We start from the raw sequence: 27,197 nt of genomic DNA on the forward strand, positions 1-27,197 counted from the left end.
TGCATTGTGAATAAAAGGAAAAAGGACGATCATAAAAAAGAGAAATGGTCTTGCGTGTAATGTTTTCTGTTCAAATATTTGACACCCTTCCTTCATCTGTGTGACCGCTCTTGAAATAACACAAGACAAATGTGCAGGGCTGCAGCTCCAGCCTGTTCTGCTTCCTTTTGTTTGGCTTATGTATGTTTTAAAAAATTGGGGTCGCAAGATCGGTCTGTATAGATAGATGGAAATAGGCTTTGGTCTGTGTTGGACTGTAACTCAAGGCAGAGATGTGGAATTCCAGTGTTTGTCTTCCAGTCTGTCTGACTAACATATTCAGACCCTCTGTGCTTTTATCTTGCCACATGCATAAACATTTTAAAACAAAGCTCGTAAAGGAGCAGATTTCACTGGAAGAAAAACATTATGATTTACTTATTACTCACTTATTCCTTATAAGATCATCCTACTGTTAAGTTACAGTACTTGTTGAGATCATGTTGATCTGATGCACGTGAAATATTTCAAATGAAATGACTTACATTTTATTATTTCACACATAACGATCACTTTAAGGGCAACGAGGTCTTTAAGGTTTTCTTGGTTTGGGCACAAATTTGTAACAAAAAGCCTGCAGAATTTGGGGGTATGAAGTTTGAAAGGCGCAGATGTTTACCACATAGATAGGGTCTAGAGATGCACCGATCCAGCTTTTTCAGTTTTGATATTGATCCCGATGCTGTGGCTTTGAGTATCCCGATCCGATACCATTGTTGACCTAAAAAGCTATATATCTTTACATGTAGAACAGAAAAGACTAGAGGCATCAGGCACTGATGACTACACAGTTCTTTCCGAAGATAAAATGAAGCAAGATGAAACAGATTAATGCAGTGATGAGCTATTTATTTTGAACAGAAATAAACAATTGTGCAACAGCAGTTAAAATAGTGTGAAATACCTCCACACAGCAGATTCTCTCCTTCGCTCCATGACGTATGATGTAGCTCGTGTCACAATAGATTTAAAGGGAAAGGATTGCCTCAGGTATAGGTTGCCTTTTCTGATACCCGATCCATCTATTTTGATAATATCAGGGCCGATATTCGGTCCAGATATCGGATCAGTGCATCCCTAATGTGGTCACACACAAAGATACAATTTCAAAAATGGGAGGTTAAGGATTCAGCATTTTTGCTCAGATTTTCACTTATTTTTTAAATCTATCAGTAAAAACATTAGTTTTTTTTTTTTGGTTTTTTTTTTTACATTTAATCACTCATAATCTCAACATTATCATGATCCAAGTGGGTATTATTAGAGGGGTTGGTTCCCAAAAAACAAACAAACAAAAAACAAAAAAAAACTTGGAGGTCGTTTCTGGTTTTATTTGCATAAGATTGAGATAACTGGTTCCATCTGGATTTGTAAAGGTAATTTTCCGACACTGTGAGCACCATAAATGAAATTCATCTGTTCAAGGCTCTCAAATCAATAAGCAGCAATATATGGACACAAACACATTTATCACTCAAGTGGTTGTAATCTGCATGATTGAGAGTCAGTCTACTGTCTGATACTCCCACAGAGGGGACGAAGCATGCCTTCATGTAAACAGCAAAACAGATAAAAGCATCCGTTTTAAGATAAATAGCATGCAGGCGCATATTAAATGTAACACATCAAACATGTCATCAAATGTAAAGCATGAATCACATCCAGAAGACACAGTTATCACAAAACTCTTACATATAGAAAGCAGTAATATATTTCATTCCCAAAAGAGTTTAAGCAGCAAAAACAAGTAACACCCTGGCAGCTGACCAGGATTTGCATAAAAAGGCCAACTCAGAGAATAAAAAAGGGAGGTTACATCAATATTATAACACTTGAGTGTGAGATTAAAACATATTACATTAAACATTAATAATGAAAAGTAGAGCAGCATAGAGTAGAGCAGGTTTTACGTTTGCCAAGAAATCAGAAGGTCAAAAACATTTACATAGACTTATGTAAATGCTTAAACTACCCAACATGCTACACTGTAAATTTATAAGGGGACACTAACAATATATAATTTACATGGCCAAGGAAAGTTCAGTCAATATTTGTGAACATGAGCTGCTCTCCCTCAAAGCGAGAAACCAGAGAGGTAAGTCTCAAACTTGTGATGTCATAGGATATAAAGTCTGGAGCTGCTCCATAGACAGTTAATGGGAGACTCATTTTGTGACCCCCTTTTTTAATAACCAAATGAGCTTTATTCTACTGTAATTTCCTCAGGTCTGAAACAGAAAATGTCCCCATATACTCAGAACATTCCCCTGCTGCTCTCAGTATCATCTATAACATCTTACCCCCATTCATCATCAGTGGAGCAGCTCCAGACTTTATATGAGATAACATTGCAATTTGCGTTTTGGCACTCTGGGTTTTGGATTTGGGACAGAGTTGGATATGTTAACTAACATTTTTGGACTGTCTTAGGTCATTGGAAAAACATGTATGGATTTAGAAAATGAGCATAGGTCCCCTGTAAAGGGGTGATTCACCAAATTACAAGAAAAAAAATCTTTTGTTACTTCTTGTGGTATATATGTAACAGGGTCAATTAATCAGTTCATTTTTCAGCTTAAACTTATTGTGTAATATGCCAATATATTCCTGTGTCACTTAATTTGTGTAGGGGCTCAAGTTATATGGTCGTAATTGACGGAGGGCTTTGTTTTTACCTCTTCCTGTCAGGTATGTTTTCTGTGTTTTATTGCACTGACTTGAATGTAACATGGCCGTCACCCCCTTTTTGCTGTTGTAGTTCATGGGAGAGGGGCTCCAGATATATTGACAGAAGATTTTGTTTTTACCTCTTACTGTCAGAATCGTCAGGAATAAACGGAGATCACCTCCTAAGATATCCACTGTCGGGCCTGTTCATATTAACACAACGCAGACAACACTTGAGTCCACGGTTACATATAGCCATTGAAATAGTGTTGTGGACATGGCAGAAATGTCAGAGACAGTATCCAAACCTGGACAAATGAAACCAAAACTATCTGCATAGGTAGAAACTAGTAGAGGCAAATGAGACTATGTGTTTTTCATTTGCTTGTTTTCTTGTAATTGTGGTGCACTGAACCTTTAAATGCACAATAAACGGTGCTGTAAAGACCTAAATCTCACAACTGGATATCTCAAAATCTGTGGAAATGAAACCCTGGGGATATCCATGCACGGGCATGTATGGATAGATTAATATGCCAGTAACTGTGTCCAAAATCACCTCTAGCTTTCCTCATAATTAGTCAGGAGCCTTATGTTGACTGATAAAAAATCTCAAAGCCAAAAACACGCGCATCACCATTATGATAATCACAACATGCTCTAAACTTTAAGATGAATGGGATGTGCAACAAAACAACACACCAGGACCACTTTCACCTCCAGAGAGGAGGAAGCCACCCACAGTCTCTCCCAGCCTGAAGGCCTGCTCCAACACAGCACCCGCTAATTCATTACATTCCCCTATTGAATCATCATCCAAGAGCAATATGCCCCTCATATGAAATTAAATGCTTAGGATACTTTGCCATGGTGTTAGTCCTTTTCTCTGGCACGGAAGCACCTGGCTCGGCGCCCTGTAGATTTGACACTGAAATGTGGGGCACACACACAGACTTTTTTTTTTAAGCTTCATCCCCCCCCTGCAGTGCCTGTCTGTCTCAGAGCACGACAAGAGGTAAAAGCTGTCGGCCTTCATGTTAAAACTTTCCAGGGCTTGTTAATTTGCATGCTCACGTGAAGGTCATGTATGTGCCTGTATCCTCGCCTTTTGATGTGTTGAGTCATTCACATAGCGCAGACAGGTTGGGGCGCTCCACAATGCCCGAAATGAGGATACTCATGACCAATGCACGCAAGGGTGTATGTATGTGTGTGTGTGTGTGTTTGTGAGAGAGAGAGAGGGAGTGGAATGAAGATAGATAGAAGGAAAAGTACACGTTTTATGCATGAGTGTCTATTTAGAGCAGTCTACAGGGGAGCAGGAGAGTAGTGTGTGTGTGTGTGTGTGTGTGTGTGTGTGGGGGGGGGGGGGGGGGGGGGGGTCTAACAGAAAATCCTGCTATCCTGGTTGTGTCATTCAGCTTTACGTCTACATGCCCAGTGCAATGAGCAACACTTTCTCGCTCTCCTGATACACACCAATTACATTCCTGAGTCAGAAATGTCAGATATAGTTGTGTGTGTGTGTTTAAGGGAAGGAAATGGATTAACTGGTGTTATCTTTTCTTCTCCCGAGGCAAAAGGCCAGCAGTCTAGACAGCTCAGATAAGGAAATTAAAAATTCCAGTTCTAACAACAACAAAAAAAAAACCTTTATCAATGAAATGTAGCTGTGTCCAACTTTCTCAGCTTCCCAGAAAAGGCCTGTGTGTTATGAACTATTTTTTCAGACCCACGCACATATTGTGTGCCTGTTCCCCGTGGCAACATCACAGGACTCCCAGCCAGGACTCCTCTTGAGCTCTGATGAGTTTGGGGATGAAGAGATTGGAGGGCGCCAAAACTTTCACACATTTGTCTTGCAGGTTGACAACGCCTATGTCTGTTTGGGTTTATTCCAAATTTTCACTGTGATTCAAATAAAGATGAGTGTGTAATTTGCGACATGGAAAGTGTGTCTTACTTCCTGCAAAGAGCAAAAATGCACCTTCATGTGACGCAGGGAAACCCTGACATCATAGAGCTGACACGGTGGTCTCCCATTAGTGACCGAGCTAAATAAACACTTCTGCCACGGCAGTGAAATGGTCAGTGGACGCAATGAGTCAGCGTGCACACACACACACACACGTCATCATCCCAACAGACTAAAGCTCCCATAATTGTACTGTGTTACGCAGGTTTTTCAAACACTCATATTACCACTGTGTTTATGAGCATTGTTTAGTCTGTGACAAAAGACTTGTTTACTTGTTTACAGACCTTCTTTCATTTTTAGATTTCAAAGCAGTATATCTATGCAGTTATAGTGTATGTTTTTCCTTGTGCACAAGTTTTTCTTTAGAAAGAGATCATAATGTGAGATCTACCTGTTTAAATGACTGTCTAATCAGCACCATAAAAAAGGATGGCTGTAGCATTTGCTGCCAAAACAATATTTGATATTCTGTAAATGGAGAGACAATTTTAAGTCAAACATGCTGTTGGAAACTGGTTTGAAACTTGAAAGAGATATTGATAGGCTCTTTGGATAATAATAATTATTTATGGTGATACATTTTAGCACCATTTTGCTGAAGGCAGGGGAAAGTTGCTTGGTGCTAAATGTTTCATGTGCATTTCTTCCCTTAGTAAAATGAAATAAAATAAAATAAAATTAAATTAATAAATAAAATAAAATAAAATAAAATAATTTTACATACAACTTTGGGACTCCGTTTAAATAGTTTTTAGCTGGTTGCACTATCTTGTAATAATAAGATGCATCATTGTATGCAAGTAAAATGACAATAAAAGTTGATCTAAAATCAGATTTCTCAATCTATTTTGGTTAGTTGTATTTGTTTGTTTGTCTTAACTACAGTATGAGTCATTAGCTATGTTTACTATTTGTCTTGTTATTGTGTATGACTTTTGTTTTAAAAGGGAAACAACTTTGTTGAACATGGTGCAACAACAAACACAACAGATTATAGATCATAATGGACAACAATAATTGTCAGGGCCCAGCTTGTAAAGGGAAAGGGAGGCAACATAAAACCAGATGTTTTTGGTATAAAGTTATATATTACCAAATGAAGTAAGGATTATTGTGACAAACAAAATATGAGGCAAACTACAACCAAAAAGGGCTTGTGGGTGCTGTTCAACTAAAAGAAATAAATATAAAAACAGGAGTTGCTAATCGTATCTAATAAAATCAAAAGCGGAAAAATAAAATCCTAACTATCCTGAATTACATGATGGCAATGAAAACAAAAGGAATGCTGAAATGTCAGTGCAAGTCAGTTTGTAAAATCTTAAACCAAGCCCAGTCCCAAAATAGCAAAGCTAGTGCCTCAGAATGATATTCTTGAGCAAATACAAATTTACCTATTAAAAAGCTCAATACACAATGGCAAGAGTTCTAAAAATGCACTTACTAACCACTTTATTAGGTACACCTTGCTCGCACCGGGTTGGACCTCCTTTTGCTTTCAGAACTGCCTGAATTCTTCGTAGCATAGACTCAACAAGGTGCTGGAAACATTCCTCAGATATTTTGGTCCATATTGACATAGCATCACACAGTTGCTTCAGATTTGTCAGCTGCACATCAATTATGCAAATATCCCATTCCACCACATCCCAAAGGTGCTCTATTGGATTGAGATCTGGTGACTGTGGAGGCCATTGGAGTACAGTGAACTCATTGTCATGTTCAAGAAACCAGTCTGAGATGATTTGAGCTTTGTGACATGGTGCGTTATCCTGCTGGAAGTAGCCATCAGAGGATGGGTACACTGTGGTCATAAAGGGATGGACACGGTCAGCAACAATACTCAGGTAGGCTGTGGTGTTTGAACCATGCTCAGTTGGTACTAAGGGGCCCAAAGTGTGCCAAGAAAATATCTCCCACACCATTACACCACCACCAGCAGCAGCCTGAACCGTTGATACAAAGCAGGATGGATCCATGCTTTCATGTTGTTTACGCCAAATTCTGACCCTACCATCTGAATGTTGCAGCAGAAATCGAGACTCATCAGACCAGGCAACATTTTTCCAATTTTCTATTGTCCAACATTGGTGAGCTCATGTGAACTGTAGCCTCAGTTTCCTGTTCTTAGCTGACAGGAGTGGCACCTGGTGTGGTCTTCTGCTGCTGTAGCCCATCTACTTTGAGGTTCAATGTGTTGTTCATTCAGAGATGGTCTTCTGCATACCTTGGTTGCAATGAGTGGTTATTTGAGTTACTGTTGCCTTTCTATCATCTTGAACTAGTCTGGCCATTCTCCTCTGATCTCTGGAATCAACTAGGCATTTTCTCCCAGAGAACTGCCGCTCACTGGATATTTTCCCTTTTTCCATCCTCTGTAAACCCTAGAGATGGGTATGCATGAAAATCCCAGTAGATCAGCAGTTTCTGAAATACTCAGACCAGCCCATCTGACACCAACAACCATGCCACGTTCAAAGTCACTTAAATCACATTTCTTCCCCATTCTGATGCTCAGTTTGAACTTCAGCAGGTTGTCTTGACCATGTCTACATGCCTAAATGCGTTGAGTTGTTGCCATGTGATTGGCTGATTAGCTATTTCCGTTACCAAGCAGTTTAACAGGTGTACCTAACAAAGTGGCTGGTGAGTGTATTTAACAAAGAAATGGTGTGTTTTACAGGCTTTTTTTAGGGCACAAAATGTGCAGTTGAACAGGTATTGTGTACAATCTGCTGGCGCCACACACACACACAGCCCCGAGTGCTCTGATTACCACTGGCACCACTGTTGCCTTTACTTCCCACAACTTTTCTAGCTCTTCTTTAAGCCCTTGGTATTTTTCAAGCTTCTCCTGTTCCTTCTTCCTGATGTTGCTGTCACTCGAGATTGCAACGTCTATCACCACTGCCTTCCTCTGTTGTTTGTCGATCAACACAATGTCTGGTTGGTTTGCCATCAACAATTTGTCCGTCTGGATCCGAAAGTCCCAGAGGATCTTAGCTCGGTCATTCCCAATCACTTTAGGAAGTGTCGTCCATTCTGACCTTGGGATGTCCAAGGTCAGAATGGACGACACATATACAGTGGTGGAAAAAAGTTTTCGGACACCCTTAAAATTTTACACAGTCTCAAATATTATCATGAAATATTTGTGGAAAAATCTTTTTTGTGTTTCAAAAGGTGTGGCTGCATTAGACAGACATAAACAAATACAAATTATATTTTTTTGTTTATTGTTTACAAGAAAAACTAACAAAACTAAATTCTTGACAGTTTCAATATGTCAGTTTTCAACATTGTCGGTATCAAAGTCAACAAATAACAGAGAATGTGTTCAAAACTGAACAAAAAATAAATAAACCATCACATCATCAAATTAATATTTAGTAGTCCTGCCATTGGCACGTAGTAGAGCTCTAATCCTGGCTGGCATGTTCCCCACGAGCCTTTCACACTGTTGAGGGGTAATCTTGTCCCATTCTTCTTGAATTACTGCTTTTAATTCTTCTAAATTCTTTGGTTTATGCTTTGAAACAGACCTTTTGATAATCCACCACAGATGTTCAATGGGGCTCATGTCCGGGGATTGAGCTGGCCACTCTAAGACCTGGATACTGTGCTCCTGCAGCCAAGTTCTACTGGCCTTGGATGTGTGGCAAGGGGCATTATCTTGTTGAAACATCCAGTTTTTACCTCGACGGAACAGTGCACGCGCAGAAGGGAGCATGTGGGTTTCGAGAATGGTACAATACTTGGTAGAGTTCAATGTGCCATCACAGACAGTGAGATGACCAACACCAGCAGCACTCATGCATCCCCAAACCATGATACTGCCTCCACCATGCTTGACAGTAGGTACTGTACATGCTGGAGATAATGCTTCGCCTGGCCTTCTGCGTACCCTCACATTAGTAGGAGGAAGATAAAGCTGGAAAGTGGACTCATCTGACCACAAAATCTTCTTCCAATTCCTGGCTGTCCAGTTCTTGTGTGCCTGGGCCCAACGATGCCGGGCTAACCTCTGTCTCTCATTGATCAGGGGCTTCTTGATAGCCTTGTAGGACCTTAAGCCATGATCTAAAAGTCGGCCACGTACAGTGCTGGTGGAACACTGGACACCAGTTTGGTTTGACCACTGCTGCTGAAGCTCCTGTGATGTCATTCGGCGGTTTTGCCTGCACATGCGGATCAGGATGCGGTCATTTCTTGCTGAAGAAACCCTTGGACGCCCAGATCTTGGTTTGTCTTCCAAGCTGTTGGTTCGTCTGTATTTCTGCAGAGTGTATCCAACTGCTGAAGGACTGCATCTGCACTTTCTGGCTATCTGGCAGCAGCTGTACCCTTCCTGGCTGAGAATCTTTATCTTCAGGCGTGTTTCCTGCGTTAGGTTCCTTGTTTTAGCCATTTTTGTGTCTGAAGATCTTTCAAATGTGCTGGCTTTATGTAGACACGAAGCTTGGCAACAAAAATTGTGTCTTTTAATAAAGAGAACGACCTTCATCACTGGTACCAAAATGACCCAATACTCAAAATTTCTTATGTATTTTTATGGAACCAATCAATTTTAAGTTTTTAATGGCTTTTTTAGGATTTATTTAGTATGTTGTTTGTGACTGTACTAAAAGAAATTGCACTTGAAGACCTAAGAGTGATTCTTAATGCAATATTTCACAAATGCATGGGGTGTCCGAAACCTTTTTTCCACCACTGTACATATATATATAAATTGCCATTGCAACGTCCTCTTTTGCCCGGACATGTCCACTTTTCACGTCCCGTCCGGGGTGTCCGGGGGGTTTTTATAAACTGATGATAATGTCCGGTTTTCCGTGTGTTTGTGTGTGTGTGTGTGTTAGGGTGCGGCACGGGAAGCATATTTCTGTCCGAACCCGAACCGAGCCCGACATTATTTAATGACCAAAGCACTGAGTTTGTGTCACACAGTGGTTACAGGCTATTTAAGAGGCCGGGCGTGCGCCGTGGGTGCTCAGCTGCGGAGAGGGAGACTTCCGTGTGTGAGACGGGAGCGGGCGGCGCGAGGTCCGACGCTTCCAGCGAGAGGAGAGGGAGAAATAAAACGAAATAAGATAAAATAGGAAAAACCTGTCTCCCTCTTTTATTTTATTTTCAGCGTTTAATCAAGGCGGAGGCTGGCGGAGGAGGTCCGAGACTTCCAGAGAGGGGAGAGGTAGACACAAACAGCCAGTGTGTGTCTGTGTGTGTTATGTTCAGGTGTTGTCACGTAAATAACAGTACCCAAGCAATAAACAGGACAGACAATAGGATTTTATTTATTTTTAAACTACATTTTCACTGAAAGCTGACCAAATCCGACCCGAGCCCGAATACAATTTATAGCTACATTTTTGACCAAACCCAGCCCGACCTGTCGAGTACCGTCGGGTTCGGATCGCCACACTCTAGTGTGTGTATGTGTCCCCTATTGGGGCCTATCTGAATTTCTGTCTTTGAGAGGTATTATTTTGTAATATAACTGATTGTTCTATCCATACATATAAATTTTAAATATATTAAAATTATAAGGCATCTTTGAGTAAACTGCGAGTATCATTTAAGTAGGCTATGTCGTGGCCGGCCGAGTGTCCTCTTTTTTGGAAATCAAAATATGGTCACCCTAATATAGGCCTGTAATTACTACATTCCTGTTTAAAGTCAGTATATTGTTATATGTTATAGTTTATCCCTATATTATAACTTGCACCATTGTATGTCTTCTTTTGTGATTTTCTTTTTATACATATTCATTGTTAAAGGGAGCCTGAGATATGTTTGCTTTTCTCAAAGATGACTGCTTCTCTGTAATTGTTGTGCACAGGACAATAAATAGCTTGAAACGGCATTTCTTGTGTTTTGTCGCCCTCTTGCGGCCAATATGGGAAGTACATACAGTAACCTGCAGTTTCACATTTGGTCCACTAGGGGCGCTGTCGTGAATGCGGAAGCAAAAACCACCCAGAGGAAAAGGGAGGAAGTCAGGAGGCTGCCTGTCTGTGACAGCCGTATCAAAGAAAAGCACAGTAAAAAAAAAGGCCGGACTTGAGCTTGAACTCTTGTCCTTTTCGGATAGAAATAGACTCCTAAACCCGCCACCGACATGTCGAAGAGCACCACGGCCGCCCGCTTCAGGCGAGTGGACGTGGACGAGTACGACGAGAACAAATTCGTGGACGAAGAGGACGGAGGAGAAAACCAGCTGGGTCCCGACGAGGCAGAGGTGGACTCCCTCATCAGACAATATCCTTCACATGATTAGCTAGCCTGTCTGTTAGCATACACGGTCTGCTACGAGAACAGGCACAGTCCGGTGTATGTATGTGTGTGTGTGTGTGTGTGCGTATTTTGGGGTTCAGTTTATCAGCATATTTCCTCTCTGTCTGTATAAATGTTGTCTCTACATGGGCGTTTTGCAAGTAGGCCAGTCACTGTCCAGACTTGCCTGGCAGTCACATTCCAGGGATTTCTGCTCCAAGACAGAACAGGCTTGTATGTATGTGTATTAACTGCAACCCAGTGTGCATTTGCATCACTACAAGTTCTCAATTCAACCCTAGAAAGCCTTTATGGACTGCTGTGACCTTAAATATCTGTGCAGCTTCATTGTGTTTCAGTACGTTAGTTTGATGAGAGGAGTTTTGCAGAAGCAGGAGGTTTAGCTCATGTGCCAAAATATCTGTTTTCTTGTTAATACAGCAGTTATATTATGGGTGTGAGTCTGTGTATAGAGGCTTTGAGGTGCTTCTGTAAAGTCTGCAGCCAGCAGTTTCAGTCTTATAGGCCTTATAAGGCATAGAAGAGCCGCACTTCCTCATTGAATAAGACGGTTTCCTCCCACCTCATGCAACAGTGAAGGAGAAGTAAAGGTTCGCATTTTTTCAAGTCTGACATCAACCACACTTAAAATATGAACAGGAAAACCAGACTGACGTGCCTTTATGTACAGTCCCGTAGGGCACGCTGCTCATACTGGTTTTCACTGGCTGTGAGGAGCGTGAATTGCACTCTTTGTGTAACTAGTTAAGCAAAGACGGAAGTTAGTACTGAAAGGACTGCAACAGTGGAGTATCTTTTATTAGTCTAACTCAAGAGTACTGAACCCTTACGATACTTCCTGCTGAACATTTTAGCATGCACTTTTTTCCAGAACTGAGAGCTGTGGCTTTGCCATCAGCTACATTCAAGTTGCACATCAGCAGCTCAGGATTATCTTTTACAATGTAGATATGGATACGAGAGTATTGTTTCAAGACAGACTTGAAGGTGGTCATTTCTATCATATTAAAGCACATTTCAGAGCAAGTGAACTCAATGTGCTTTACATTAAAATGTGCAACCCCCCACCCACAGCCACGCTGCATACTTGAATCGCACAGACATGCACAGACACACACCTACAGTATCTAATCATAAACCTGAAGAAAACTGAAGAAGCTAATGCTCATAAACACACAGAATTGTGGTGGCTCAACACTGTGCTTGTTATGTCATATTTGGGCTTGTAGCCATTATTGTGATAAGGAGGTCTGTCCCTGCTGTGCTGTGTTGCATCCTTAACCCTCCCTGCACAGGAAATCTCATGGAGGCTTTACATGCAGTCCTGAAGAACCCGCCAATCAACACAAAGAACCAGAACGTCAAGGTGGGTTTGTTTTTCTTGGTCAATAAGGGCTTGAGCGTTTGCCACATTCTTGTTTCTGTAATGAGTCACTTTGTGGGCTTTTTACACCCTTGAATGATTAAATTACTGAAGACATTTGTGAGAAGAGGTTACTTGAACATATTTAATGTAGAGATATTCTGTCGTGATACTCATATTGTAGCAGATCTTGTGTAGTTGTAGACCCATGGCTGTTTTAAACATGTCAGTATCTCCTGATGTAAATGCATCATTCTGAAATGCATCTTAAATCTTGTGGCAGAGTGTTTACGAAGCAGCCAGTTTTGTTTTACTTCATTATGCAAAGGAATTATGTAATATCCATCCATCCAAACAGCCTGAGATGTGGGTTGTGATTCAGAGGTCTGGAACAAGGCTAATAGTAACTCCTGTCTTCACACATCTCTCCTTTTCTTGTCAGGATCGTGCTGAGGGTTTGGTGCTGAAGGTGCTCAGCGCCTTTAAGAGCAGTGACATTGAGAAGGGAGTGCAGTCCCTCGACAAGAACGGCGTGGACCTGCTGATGAAATACATCTACAAAGGCTTTGAGAGGCCGTCAGAAAACAGTAGCGCGGTTCTCCTGCAGTGGCATGAAAAGGTGAATATTTACAGTTCATTCACATAATCTTCAATCAAACCTAAAACCCCTTTAGACAAATTATTAATTTGTAGATAAAACTGGATTGACTAGAGGGAGAAGCTGACATTTGAGATGAAGGTGGTAAGCAAGATATAAATGAAAGCACCTCCAGGGCAGCTCAAACATGAAGTCCATGACGTTGGCTTTACTTATGCTGGCCTTACACCAAATGACTTTTCAAGCAATTTCACTGTTGCAGACAAATTTCCAGTGTCGGGCAAAATCCTTATAGTTTTACCTCAGTTGGTGTGCACTCCTATGGTCATTATTTGGTGTAAGATGGTCACAAAACTCTGTCTGAGCTGTCTCACGTTAGTCTTTTTTCTAACTTGACATTCTGACAAAATCAAACATGTTTAATATTATCGGAAGTTTTTAGTTGTAGCTCATGCAAATAGTGAAGATAACTGCACTCTTTCCAGAACCAAACAAGTAGCAGCAAACCGAAAGGCAGTAAAGGTGGAGGGTGTCGGTTCTCAGACTGAAAAAGAAGGAGGAGCTTTGGAGTGAACAAGAGTTGGAGATTAGTTTAGCATGTATCTGAGCCATTAACCAGCACTTATTTTAGTGAGAAATCCTCTTTTTTTAATTGGTTTGCCTCTCATTTCCATGGTCTCCTCCTGCTAAAAAAGCACTGCTAACCAACAGGAGCTGGTGGTGAGTTGAGGCGACAAAATCTAAAATTTAAAGTTTGTGTGCAAGTACAGTCTATCTTCATGGATTCTTTTGATGCCAAATTTACAAGAATACGCTTGACATATGCTGCCTTTTATCATGTGTTTTTAGAGTTATGTGTTTTTGCAGACATCTAAGGAATTGTTAATGTATCATACTACTTAAAGGGAGTTTGGTGCAACATTTCCCACCTGGAGCAAAATGGGAAATTTTCTTAAAATGAATCTAGTCTTAGTCTTGCAAATAGTGACCCTACAAGATCCCCCGTCCTTTCAAAATCTTATAGTATGTGACTAAAAACACACACTGTCTTTAGATGTGAAAGGGGGTCACACGTATTTTCAAAGTATTTTCAGTCTTGTAGTGTCTTATAGACATTAGATGTAGCTTTTCGAAATACTTTTACATGGAAGAAGAATAATCACTGTTTATAAATGGTGACATTGATGATGATGATCAAGAGTTCTCAAATAATATATTAGACTGAAACGGCTGGTTTGAGATGGCCTGAGTTTGGCCACAAGATGCCACAACTCTGAAGACAAGATGAGCTGTTAGATTTCAACAGAGACTCAGTTTCAGCACTAAATAAAAAAGCCTAACCACATTTCTTCCTCTTGTATCTTCAGGCTCTGGCAGCTGGAGGAGTGGGCAGCATCGTCAGGGTACTAACAGCGAGGAAGACGGTCTAAAATAGGAGCGGAGGATCAGCTTGCTCCACATCACTGACAGATACAGGGGGGTGCACTGTACTGTACTGTACTGTTCATGTAATCATAACAGATGGCATCGGAACTAAAAGGAAAAACAGATTTTTTTAACCCAATGTGATCCTGCTGCTGTTCAAGGCTAAACAAATCAAATCTGGGTCACATTCGGTTAAAAACGTGTCTTTTCTTTCTGTTCATGATCACAGCCGACTGAATCGTGTTCCTCACAGGGTGCTATAGATAACTTTGCATCTCATGTGTCTGTGCTGCTTCCCCGATCTGTTCACAGTATCGTCATTATTATCATGTCATTTCCATACAGTGTGAGCTCATTGTACACATCAGTGGTTCCCAACCTTGAGGAGATAAACCCAGAAAACACATATTCCTGCTATACAATTTATAACAATCTTCTTCCTCCAATCTTTGCTTTTTACCTCTCTTATTGGTCACAAGCCAAAAAGGTTGGGAGCCTCTGCTGTATCCACACAGTCACAAAACACACTTGTGCTCAATCACAGGCATATATCATTACTTGACTGACTTCCACACAAACACACAGAAGGTTTCAGCTTTGCTTCTCTCAGGAAAACTCTCTCAGTATTTGTTTTTTCATCATTCTCCTGTGTTATCTCTCCAGTGGAGACTTCCTGATGGAATAAAAGCCTGATTCTCTGTCAGTAAATCCTCTCATTGCCTGTCCCTGTAACACTCTAGCAGTGGGAGGCTCTTGAAAAGCACAGTCACAGATGGAGGGTGGTGGATATGCTCACGGGGGTCGCTATTTACCCTGTGGAGCGGGAGGAGGGTGGACGGAGGGGGTGGGGGGGTTGGTGTCATCCATCCATCCTTTCACGCTGCCTGCTGCCCCAGTTAAGGATTATTACCCACGATGCATCTCCACCACCACTCTTATTAATCCCATTTCATTGTTCCCCACGTCCCTCGTGTGTCTGACTCTCTCATGCACCCTCTGCTACTGCGCAGGGCGTCATGCAGCTCTGCTGGTTCTGTTTATAGGAGCTGCATTTTTTTCTGTACTTTCAGGAAAATGGCACGTCACCCTGAGCATCCTGTCTCAGATAGCTTTTTGTATTTAACAGAAAAAAATAATCTAGGATTAAACATTTTCCTCACGGTTTTGTTTTATAGTGATGATTTTTGCCTCAAGGCTGAATCTCTAAATGATGGAAATTAAAAACCGCTTTAAGGTTTGACAATGTCAGTGTTGCAGGAGAGACTAAGATAAAATCATGATTATTTTGTCTCTGGAAATGGCAAAGAAAGTTTATGTGATTTTAAAAAAAAATATATATTGTTTGCATGATCCCACTTTTGAGAATATTTTCTCAAGCATTTCATACCTGTCTTTTCTACATGTCATGTGTTTCTTCTGGGTTTAAATTTCCGCTCATTTAAACATCCTCCACACATGGTGTTGTCTGGCAGTAGAAGTCACACTGTTAGAACCATGTTTGCTTTTTAATTTCCACACATTTTCCAACATGAGGAGGGACACTGGAAATGTTTATCTGCCTTATCAGGTAGAAAACGTCTGTTGCCAAACGATTTATTTTGCTTTCATGGAAATATTGTAGCTCAAATTGATGGTTTTGTTGCCCCTGTGTATTAGAGAAGAATCTTTCAAAGTGGTGGAGTTGTAACTATAAACAGTATAAACAGCAAAGTGTGTTACGGTTAAAAAAGTTTCCGTTTTGAAAATACTACGTAGTGATCAGGGAAATTCAGTTCCAGCATGTTTTGTTCCTGCTCATTTCCAATCAGACACTGAGTGGAATTTCTCAATGTTGCTTTTTCTAAAAACACACACGTCACAGTTGTGTTTTACTCACCGGTTGATATTTAGACATGGGTTATCATGTTTGAATACCGTCATCAGTGATGATGCATCCAGACATTAGATTCCTTTTTCTAATGCAGTAACGTCTAGTTTTACATGAAAACAAGATTCCGTCTCCTGCTTCATGTATTTCTAGTCAGAGATGCTCTTCTAGATGAGATCGAGAAGACGAGGGAGCATACCAAACTGATGTACAAACTGCCTTACTCGATATTCCTTTTTTATGTTTGTGCTTTTTTGACAAAAAAATAAAGGTATGAATGCTGATCATAACTTTGTCACGACTTCATGTTTTACATGCACATACCAAGTTTTATGAATACAAGTTAGTGTCTTCATCACTGATAAAATTGGAGTTTTGGACTTAACGTGCATTCAGAAAGTATGCAGGCCTTACATTTGTTCACATGGTTAAGTTGCAGCCTTGTGTTGTTTTTTATTCTTTAAGAAAATGTAGTAATATTTGCAATTCTTTTTAAAAGAAAACTTAAATATCACATTGACATAAGTAGTCTGCAGTCCTGATTTTCCTTTATGGGTATCTCTGTACTTTGCTTCATTCAGCTTTCCCCTGCAACCACCATGCTTCACTGTTATTTTCTCACAGTCTTGAGAGTCCTTCAGCTGCTTTTTTGCAAACTCAGAGTGAGCTTCCTTGTATCTTTCCCTGAGGAGAGGCTTCTGGTTGGTCACTTTGTTATAAAGTCCAGATTGATGGTGTTACAGTGATGTTTGTCTGGAAATTTCCCCCATTTCTGACCATCGTGCTCTTGGTCACCTCTCCTACCAAGGCCCTTCTTTTCTGATTGTTCAGTTTGGCCACAGCCAGTTCTAGTAAAAGGTCCTGGTTGATACAAACTTCTTCCATTTAGGAATCATGGGGGCCATAGTGCTCTTGGAAACCTTCAATGTTGCCTACATTTTTTTGCTGCCTTTCTCAGATGTGTGCCTCAACACAAACCCGATTCTGAGCTCTGCAGGCAGTTCCTTCAACATCAAGGCTTGATTTTTGCTCTGAAATGCATTGTCAGCAGTTAGAGTGTATGCAGACAGGTGTGTGCCTTCCCAAATCATGTCCAATTAATTTAACTGACCACAGGTGCACTCAAAGCAAGGTGTAGAAACATCTCAAAGACAATCAGGAGAAATGGAAGGCGTCAGAGCAACATGTATACAGGGAAATAGCAACGGATCTGCATAGTTATATGAATGTGATTTTTTTTAAAAATAAAATTGCAAACACTTGTAAAATCCTGTTTCTGCTTTGTCGATATGGAGAACTGACTGTAAATTATGAGGCAAAACACTGATTTAAACGTTAACATGACAATGTATACCAATATCTGAAAAAAAGCAAAGTGAAAGTTATGAGTAAAAATCCTTCGTTTTAACTCCTACTCTCAAATTTAAGAATTCAAGTACATCCCAGATGGCTGCCGCACAGACAGAGGTGAGCACACACCTACTGAGAGTGACTACAAAACATCATCGGTCATGATAATACGTAGGCTGATGCCTCATTTACAATTCAGAACAGAATAGGTTGGTTACACCACTTTTTTTTCCTTGTTTTGCCTTTATCAGGGGTGCAAACAAGAATAAAGTTTATATTAATTTTCAGCCACTTTGGCACTTCTTCATATTCTGAATTGTGGTACCAGATTCTCCTTAAGATATCTTTGATTGTTTGTGTCTACCAGCTGTTTCCATTTCAGCCAATTTCCCATTATTTCATCACTATTTATATATATACAAAATAAATATAGTAAGATTGTTGTTAATTAAACACGTGATTTGCTACTGGAGATAGTGAGACATTAACCCAAATAAAACTCTTAAAGATTACAATTAGAACTTGTTTGTTTTGCATAAACAATATGAGGATTAAAAACATGTCAGGCACATTGACTATAATCATGTGATCACTTGACCTTGATATAATCTACTCCCAGATGTGACTAATAAGGATCAGTGCTGTTTCATGTAGCAGCGCTGCAGACATACATTATGCTTAATTTCAGCATATATTCATTTATTACATTTTTATTACAAAATGGATACAATAAGTACAGTATGGCAATACATTATGAGAAAAAAACATATGTACAAGTCATAAAAATAAAATACATCTTGACATCAACTACAGGATGGAGCAGTATATGGCACATTGATGATGTAATCAGTGTAATGATGAGACAGGGTTTTTATCTGATGCACTTGTGTGTGTATGATGGGCCGCTACCTGAGGATGCAGAGTACGTGACAGTCAAGTTATCTAATCGCCAAAATGAGCACCATATCTGTGTAGTCACAACTCCACTGTGGTGACTGGTGACACAAGGACTAAACAAAGGTGGGAAGTGCCCATTCTTTCTTGTTCAAGCACTTCCCAATAAGTTAATAATAGGTAGATGTAAATAAAAGGCTAGATAGGATTTCTGGAGCAGGGTTGAGTCCTACTTTTGGAGCCGGCAATGGACGGCTCTGAGGAGCAAAATCTTGTTGATCTTATACATACATCTGAAGGGACGGGGGAAATGACAAGGAAAAGTATCAAACATTTCAAGGAAACAGTCCCGACAGACTGAGGTGAGGACTCCAGAGATTACCTGCCAGTTCCATCCAAGCCACCCGTTAACCTCCAGTGGTCTGTATTGTATCCACTCTGAATCTACTTCCTCTCATCTTCAGGGCTGTATGCACTCACTGACCTCTCTCACACTGAACACACAGTCTTTTTCAGTTTGTTTACTGATGTGGTTACTTCTCCAAAAACCACACAGGACACAATTCATCACCTTTGTCTCGCAACATTTAAAGTGCTCTCAGTAGGGGTAGGCAGAGACGGCGATATAGACGATAAAGGTCGTCTGGTACTCGATGCCTCCGTCTGCGCTGTAGGAGAGGGCACGGACCTTCATGCGGTACGTGCGGGGCTCTCGAAGGGCCAAAGTCGTAAACAGCACCCCCTTCAGGTTCTCGTCTCGCAGGGCAAAAGGTAACGTGACGTCCTCGTCCACCACTAGGAAGCTGGTCCTGGGGTGCATCACGCCGTCCTGAGTGTAGGCCACCAGTCTGATGAGGTCCTGGTTGGCTGCAATACCAAAGGGAAGAGACAGTAGCTTGTACTCCAGGGCGTAAGGGCTCAGTGCACACTCCAGGTCGTTTGGCGGGCAGTTCTTCAGGCAAAACCTAAACACAGCATAAACAGCAGATTTCAGTGCACTGTGGGAAAGCAGAGAAATGATGAATACTATCTGAGCTAGATAAATAGATAGATTAACTTTATCATTTAAAGGGAAATTGCAACTATCTATTGTGCATAGTTAAGATTAATTTTTGAAGAAATTATATACAAACCAAAAATGCAGTTTACAAGCTTACTGGCACTGGAATATGTCTGAATTGTACTGTATTTATGTTTATATTCTTTGGCACAGTTATCATGATGGATAAAGAGAAATGTTTGTTAACTATTTTCATGTGCACCATTTTCCATTCTGCTGGGGTGGCGACAAAAGTCCAAGCATCATTTGTCTCTCAAATTACCTGCATGATATGGTACCACAATGACTATGTGAAGAAGTTTTTTTTTTTTTTGATGAACTGATCCTTTAAAGCAGGGGTCTTCAACGTTTTTTTTGGCTCCTTGGCTCAAAGATATACAGAGCAGGGAGTCCCTGAGTTGCGTTTGAGATAATTCTCTGAATATTTTCAGGCCTTCTCTTGTCTGTTTTAACCTGTAGCTTATAAGTCAGCAGCAGCTGTAGCATGGCTAGCTGCATTAGCCTCACCCTCTGCACTTACGGTGGTGGTTTCTGTGGGGAACCATATTTCAGAGTCTCTTGCTCGAAAAGTTACAAAGTGATACATTGCAGCTCACAAGAACATTCGGAATAATGATACAGATAATAGGCCAATATGTTTCAACAACGTAATGTAAATGTTAGCTAATCAATTCATCTTGTGGTTAGGGATGGGTGCCGCATAGTGATTAGTGCTAGCTATCTTACAAGATTGCACAAGGATTCATGGGTAACAGTTAACAATTATGTTGTGTACTGTAAATTAAATGTAAAATAAATTATCAAACAATAATTTGGCGGCCCTACTTAAGTCACTCTGAGGACTCCTAGGGGCCCCTTGTTGAAGATCCAGGCTTTAATATTTAAAATGATCCAAAAACACAAACTGCTCCATAACTGTAAATCTCCTAGATTGAACCTATATTTTATTTTGTTGTCATATTTTATCTCTTGAAAGTGGAAACAGACAACTTCTCAGCTTTCCAAGTGGTATTACTTTCAGCACCACAGTCAACTCAGACAACCAGATCGCTTTGCATTTTCCTGTGAGCCTCGCAACTACCACAGTTTCCACAGTTCCTACTGTTGTTCCACCATCCACCACTTCCACCACTGTGGACAGTAACTGCAAAGAACACTGATACTCTTTGGTAGCTGGGGATAGCTACCAATCACTACTGGGTAAAACAAAACTGTTACCCTCTTCCTGTTGTAGTTGCGCAATGGTTGACACACTTCCTCTGTGCTATAAATTGAGCTTTCATTTTCCCAGGAGATCATACCCAGTGACAGACAGAATTGCACAGTGAAAGTGAAACTTATAGAAGCCAATCTAAAGGCAGATAGTGTCATTATTCTACAGCCATTACATTGTGTGATCAACACTTATTTCATAAAGATAGGTTGAGCAATTTCCACTTTAATGGATAGATCCTCACTGAGTGTATTTCTGTGAAGGTTTACCCTGTGGCTGGATCCCTCTGGTAGTTTGGTGGACAGGGTGTGTCAATACACTGGTAACTGCCTCTCATGTTAAAGCACATCTGGTTTGCGCCACACTGGATGTTCTGCTCCAGGCACTCGTCAATATCTGCAGATGCACCAAACAGCTTATCATTATTATAGAATGATGATGTCACAATGACAGTGACATCACAGTGACAATGATCTGTTAAAAGAAAAATGATGGGTGATTGAAAGAAAGAGGTGGTAGCTGGTGTTTCTCACCTTGACATGTCTTGCCATTAGTCATGAGGCGGTAACCAGGGGGACAGAGACACCTGTGGCTCCCTGGTGTGTTCATACACTCATGCTGACAGGCGTCCCTCACCTCACACTCATTTATGTCTGTTGGTGTCCCACAAACACACACACACACACACACACACACACACAATGATACAGAGAAAATGAGAGCATAAACGATGCATTAAGATATATTTTTAAAGCTCACAGCAAGCAGCAAAGCAAAAAGAGTATCACTCCATCCTCTCCCTCATCTCAATCCTGCCTGTCCTCCATTGTTACCTAAGCAGGCGCCACCTCTGGCCTCAAACCCCTGCTGACAAGCGAGGGAGCCCTGCTGTGAGAAGTGTTTGCGAATCTCTCTGCGGCTCCGGCTCCTGCTGCGCCCCCTTGTGGTGGCTGCGTAGGAGTGGTAGCTCTGAGAGGCCAAGTTGTGGTACAGTCGCTGGTAGGAGTTGCGGTCAGGAGAGGATTGTGATGTTTGGTAGCCGAATGAGTAACTTTCATAGCTGGGCAGACGCTCCAGACCAGCGCAGGATTTGCCATCCCCGAGCAGATAGCGCCCTGGAGGGCAGGTGCACTTGAAGCTGCCGGGCGTGTTGATGCACTGGTGGGCACAGGGCTGTGGAAGCCGCTCACACTCATTTATGTCTGCCCTCAGCACAAAGAAAGACCAGCAGCAGGAAAAAAACAAGAGGACAGAGTGATAGGAAAGAAGGAGAGAAAAAGGTGCAAAAAGAATGCAGGTAACGTAGAAAGGTGATATTTAGAGGGATAAAAAAACAAACAAATGAGGTGGTGCAGGCCATGAAAATAGAGGAGGGAGATGAGAATGAGGGGGGGGGGGACAAAGGGTATATGTCAATTACCCCACTGTACAACAATACATTTTCATGTCCCTAAGACAGAAATGTATTGAGACTATAAATACATCTGTCAAATTTGAATGAGAGAACAAAATGATCCCCCATATCAAATAAAAGTAAGACTTTGAAGATAAAAACTTCAAATTCAATTCTGAATCTAACATTTTATCTGAGGAAATGATATCAAATGTAATTCACATTTGATATCAGCTATAAAACCAACCATGTTAATGATGTCACAAGGGGAACAGTGAGTGTGAGCCATTACAAAGCAACTCCAGGAAATAGCCAGATCCAAACATATAGGAAACAGTTTGAAAATTGAAGGAAAGTGAAAGGAAACAGAGGGATAGACAGAGCTGTGAGGTCGTGGTGCTGGTCTTTTTATGGTTGATGTGTCAAAGGAGACATTTATTATCAGTTGCCCTTCCTCTGTAGTCTGTTCCTACCCTTTCTCTCCCCTAACTGACGGTGTAGGTGAGAGGATGTAGCATCAACATACCTGATACCATGCACTAAACCTTTGCAGGGTCTTTGCATTTAATGTTATGAGTTAGTCAGCAGCTTTAATCGCAGCAGTATGGAGATGTTAGCAAGCACTGGCACAATATAATGTCTGATGCAAGTGACAGCAGAGTTATTTTAGACTTCCACAGTAGTGAGTCACTGACAGACAGAGAAGTATACTGGCAGAAGCAAGCAAGCTGATGGAAAGCCTGAGGAGCGGTGCAAAAATGTTGCTTAACATGCTGTATGCATTGGTAAATATCCTCAGCTTAAAAGAATGACACATTGGCAAATGGCAAGTGTCACCTGCGTGATCAGTGCAAACAAAGCTCTTTCAATGTCATAAAATATTGGATTATATTTTGTTATGTTTATGAGCGACATAAAGGATGTACGTACCAAGACAGGGACGACCCACTCCCTGAGATCTGTGGCCACGCGGACATGTGCAGTGGTAGCTGCCTCTGGTATTCTCGCAGATCTGATTGTATCTGCATTGATGAGTGCCATCTCTGCACTCATCAATGTCTACGGCACAAAGGATACAGAAGTAAATAACTGTGCATAACTAGAATATCTTGCAGTCTGTACTTTAAAAGGACAGTTAAACCCCAAATCAAAATGTAATTTTTTCCTTTATGTGTAGTGCTGTTTATCAGTCAAGGCCTTTGGTGCGAGTTGTAGAGTGTTGGAGATATCGCCTGTAAAGATATCTGCCTTCTCTCGAATATAATGTAACTAGACGGCACCACAAGTCAAGTGCCATCTAGATCTATTATATTTGAGAGAAGGCTGACATCTCCAACACTTGGCAACGCACATCAAAACAATTGTAATTAATAAACAGCACTACAGGCAAGAGGAAAAATATGTATCTTTGATATGTGGGTGAACTGGCCCTTTAATGCTCTCTGGCTTAACAAGAAATACAGTGTGCTGGTAAACACTTACCTACACATGTCCCATTGGCACCTTTGGTCATACCATTGGGGCACAGGTCAATACAGGTGTAACCACCCCGTGTGTTTTTACACTGCTGGTCTGATCGACAAACCCTCTGCCTACACTCGTTTATATCTGGGGTGATCAGAGAGAGAGGAGAAGTCAAATCCAGTTTCTTCAAGGAAATTACACTGAATGATTCAAGCAATGACATTATATAAAACGTCCCCAAATAGCACCTTCAATTATGATTTATAAAGATGAAGCATTATACAGAGAGGAGTAGCTGTCTCACCTATACAGCGTCGGTTCCTGAGTTGAAAGCCCGGCTCGCAGGCACATCGGTAGCTGCCAACCGTGTTCAGACAGTGTTGATTGCACGGATTGGACTCCTGGCACTCGTTCACATCTGAGCAAGAAAAAAGACACTTACTTTCATATCAGTACCACTCACAACAAATATTCAGTTTATCATTAAAGCTTGTTAATGTACCTGTGCAGCTGAGACCATCGGCTGTTCTCCTGAAGCCGCGCCCGCAGCGCATGACGCATCTGTAAGAGCCGATAATGTTCTCACAATCCTGGCCATCGTGGCACATGTTCTCACCCAGCGAACACTCATCAATGTCTACGAGAATGAAGCGCATTGAATCATTTAAAACAATGACCTGTGAGTGTAATAATCATGCTTACAGCACTGATACAGAAGGGAGTTGTATACCCTGACAGGTTCTGCCGTCAGCTGAGATGGTGAGGCCTCGGGGACAAGAGCAGTAGTATGTGCCGATGACGTTGTGGCAGGCATGAGAACAGGGGTTCCCAGCCTCACACTCATTCTCATCTGCAGCACAGAAATGATACATTAACAACAATATTGCAACAGATTTAAGAATACAATGAGCAAGTTCTGCTAGGTATGTTTGGATAAGCTGTTAAATCATTTAAAGGTGCTTTAAAATATACTATGTGTCTTAAAAAAAAAATCTTTTTAATTTTTAACATATCACTATTATTAACTAGCCATGGGCTGCTATGTTGTTTAAGTGATTTTCAGAGTTAGGAATGGCATAATATGTTGTGATGAACATTACCTGCACAGTAGGGCCCAGCAGACACCAGAGTGAATCCCTGAGGACACTGGTTACTGCGTTCTCCTGGAATCATGTAAACATTTCATCATTTAGTTTTGATTATATTTGAAACAATATCATGGACTGGGAAAAAAAAGATCCGATGTAAAATGTTGACTGGATGACTAAGCAACAACAGAGGAAAAATGGAGAACATAATATTAAGCTAGCAGCCTTTTTCATTCCATTTGTCGACCACGGTACATATATTATTCCCTCATTCAGTCATTTTAAAGAGCAGTATTCTCACCCTTGGAGATACTAGCTTGGATGCTAAACTCCAACATCTCCTCCAGGGGGTGGTAGTGAGCGCTGATGGCCGTGGCATGCAGCATCTCTACGAGGTAAGGCATCTTGCCCTTGGACAGGTCGTAGGAGATGGTGTGGTTCCAGGAGTAGGGCACGCTCTCCCTGTCGATGCTGAACATGCGGGTGGACAGAGCGTACAGCTGGCCTGGGCCTGTCTGGATGTAATCCTCCGTGTAGTCCTGAGTCAAACAAAGTGTGCAAGTGAGGCAGTGGAATCGATAACATAAATAATGGCTGAGTTACATCCAAGATCCAAGTATCCAAGAAAGCTATTCCAGTGAGCCAGTACGCACAATAGCAAGACGCCTGTGAATGCAGCCATCATTTATGTCCTTAATTACACCTGTGCTTTTCCTGCTATGATATGTCAAAATGTCATCCATGAAAAGGGTCTACACAGAATCACTGTCTTGCAAAGTCTCCCAGAAAGTTGCTTTCATGTTATTACAAATCATCTCAAGCTTTAGTTTCAAGCCTCTGCAACTTGATTTTTTTTACTGTGCTGAACAATACACTTAAAATCAATTCAAATTTGCAAAATATGACATTAATTAGAGTTTCATACAAGATGTGATCTGGTTTAAACTAAGTATGATTATAAATCTACCAATAGGCCACAAAGTCTGCGTCTTTATTTACCTTGATGCTGATGTCAGCATGAGAGGGCAGCTGCAGGATGTGTCCGTTCACTACGATGTCCAGTAGCAACGCTCCATCTGAGTCCAGGCCTCTGGCAATGTGGGTCATCCTCAGGATCTCACCTACCAAGATCCAGTTACACATCAGATGTTTGTCAGGTTTCACCCTACTAGCAGTCACATCCAAAATCATCAGTCCACAACAAGCACCAGATTGAACCCACAATGTTTATTTGTACAAATTGCTCACATTGTAGTAATAATACAGACACAGTAAAGCATGTTTATTCTTACCTGTGGCAAACTCCACCTGTGTCTCTCTCCTGAAGATGCCTCCTGTTAGCGTGTAGCCGTTGACAGCCTCTCCTACTTCATGTGCAGTTGTCCAGTAGACAGGGTTCAGGATTGAGATGAGCTTTCTCATTGCAGGACCTTGAAAGTAAAGGCAGAGTGAGAGTGTATTTTATCTAATATGAGATTTAATGAGAAAGTTAAAGAGAACAACTTCAGTGCAATAGTTGCATGTAGGCAACTATTTGGTGAAAATCACAGCTAAACATTTAAACATATGTAACTGTTGGAAAACTGACCTAATGTTCTTGGCACATTAGTAATAGTAGCCTTGATGATTTTGCTGCCAGACTTGCTGTCTGCGATGGTAGAATTGAGGATGGCGATGCCAAACTCAATATCATTGATATTCCCTATGATGCTTCCTCTTGCCGTCTGGGGCCCACCTGGAAAAAACAGAGAGGGTATTTAAGAATGCCTTGATAGCTGTGCTCAACTGCACTCAATATACAACAAATATTTTCAAAAATGTCTCACCTGGGCAGGCCTGAGCGTTGCACCTGGACAGCTGAGAAGAGTCTCCTGGACATGGCCGACCACCATTGACAGGAGATGGAGTGTTACAGAGACGGACACGTGTCCTCTCTCCGCCTCCACAGGAAGCGGAGCATTCTCCCCATGGCTGCCATGGACCCCAGTTACCATCAACTGCAAAGATATACCCAAAAACAAATAACATACAAATCACCAAAAACGGGACACACACAGCAGGAATTCTTTTAATGCATTTAAGGTGCAATTAAGTCTTTTAGGGATATCTTGAAAAAATCATGAAATATACAGTCCCCTGACAGTTTTAAGCACGCTGACTCACCAGGACAGTTGGCTGTGCCGCATCTCTGTATCTGCATATCTGCACCTGCACATGCTCTCCCACCATTGGCAGGTCTGGGGTTGTCACATGTCCTGTAGCGCCTCATCTGACCTCCGTTACATGTCTTGCTGCAGCTGCCCCAGCTACTCCATGGACCCCAGTTACCAGTGACTGAGAGAAAGAAAGTCAAAATGTCAAAGACAGAACAGAAAAAGTGATAAGCCAGGTACATTACTGGCAAGAAACCAAACATTTTTGCAGACTGATATACAGACAAATTTACAGATGTAGAGGATATTGTTTTTTTCCTGTAAAGAAAAACAAGCTACATTTGTTAAATC

General features: G+C 41.2%; 2 protein-coding genes across 3 annotated transcripts in view; one reads left to right on the forward strand and one right to left on the reverse strand.

Moving 5' to 3' along the window:
- Positions 1-10,650: 10,650 nt before the first annotated feature.
- On the forward strand, positions 10,651-16,515 carry arpc5b (actin related protein 2/3 complex, subunit 5B). The gene is made up of 4 exons (XM_033622604.2): positions 10,651-10,942; positions 12,272-12,344; positions 12,784-12,960; positions 14,307-16,515. The coding sequence occupies exons 1-4, from the start codon at positions 10,803-10,805 to the stop codon at positions 14,367-14,369; spliced, it is 453 nt and encodes a 150-aa protein (XP_033478495.1). The 5' UTR covers positions 10,651-10,802; the 3' UTR covers positions 14,370-16,515.
- A 1,748-nt stretch (positions 16,516-18,263) lies between these two features.
- hmcn1 (hemicentin 1) overlaps positions 18,264-27,197 on the reverse strand; it is a 100,670-nt gene continuing 91,736 nt past the window's right edge. The window contains exons 92-107 of one of the 2 annotated variants that reach the window (XM_033622296.2): positions 26,857-27,027; positions 26,520-26,690; positions 26,282-26,428; positions 25,986-26,123; positions 25,693-25,814; positions 24,995-25,232; positions 24,706-24,768; positions 24,336-24,455; positions 24,108-24,242; positions 23,910-24,023; positions 23,624-23,749; positions 23,072-23,200; positions 21,582-21,950; positions 21,282-21,401; positions 21,018-21,144; positions 18,264-19,440 (exon numbers count right to left, since the gene is read on the reverse strand). In XM_033622296.2, the coding sequence (XP_033478187.2) occupies positions 19,074-19,440; positions 21,018-21,144; positions 21,282-21,401; positions 21,582-21,950; positions 23,072-23,200; positions 23,624-23,749; positions 23,910-24,023; positions 24,108-24,242; positions 24,336-24,455; positions 24,706-24,768; positions 24,995-25,232; positions 25,693-25,814; positions 25,986-26,123; positions 26,282-26,428; positions 26,520-26,690; positions 26,857-27,027 (2,657 nt within the window). In that variant the 3' untranslated portion in view covers positions 18,264-19,073. The remainder of the gene's footprint in view (positions 19,441-21,017; positions 21,145-21,281; positions 21,402-21,581; positions 21,951-23,071; positions 23,201-23,623; positions 23,750-23,909; positions 24,024-24,107; positions 24,243-24,335; positions 24,456-24,705; positions 24,769-24,994; positions 25,233-25,692; positions 25,815-25,985; positions 26,124-26,281; positions 26,429-26,519; positions 26,691-26,856; positions 27,028-27,197) is intronic. The other variant, XM_078168926.1, reaches the window with a different exon arrangement.

The sequence above is a fragment of the Epinephelus lanceolatus genome, chromosome 6 (genome assembly GCF_041903045.1).
Source record: "Epinephelus lanceolatus isolate andai-2023 chromosome 6, ASM4190304v1, whole genome shotgun sequence".
NCBI lineage: Eukaryota > Metazoa > Chordata > Actinopteri > Perciformes > Serranidae > Epinephelus > Epinephelus lanceolatus.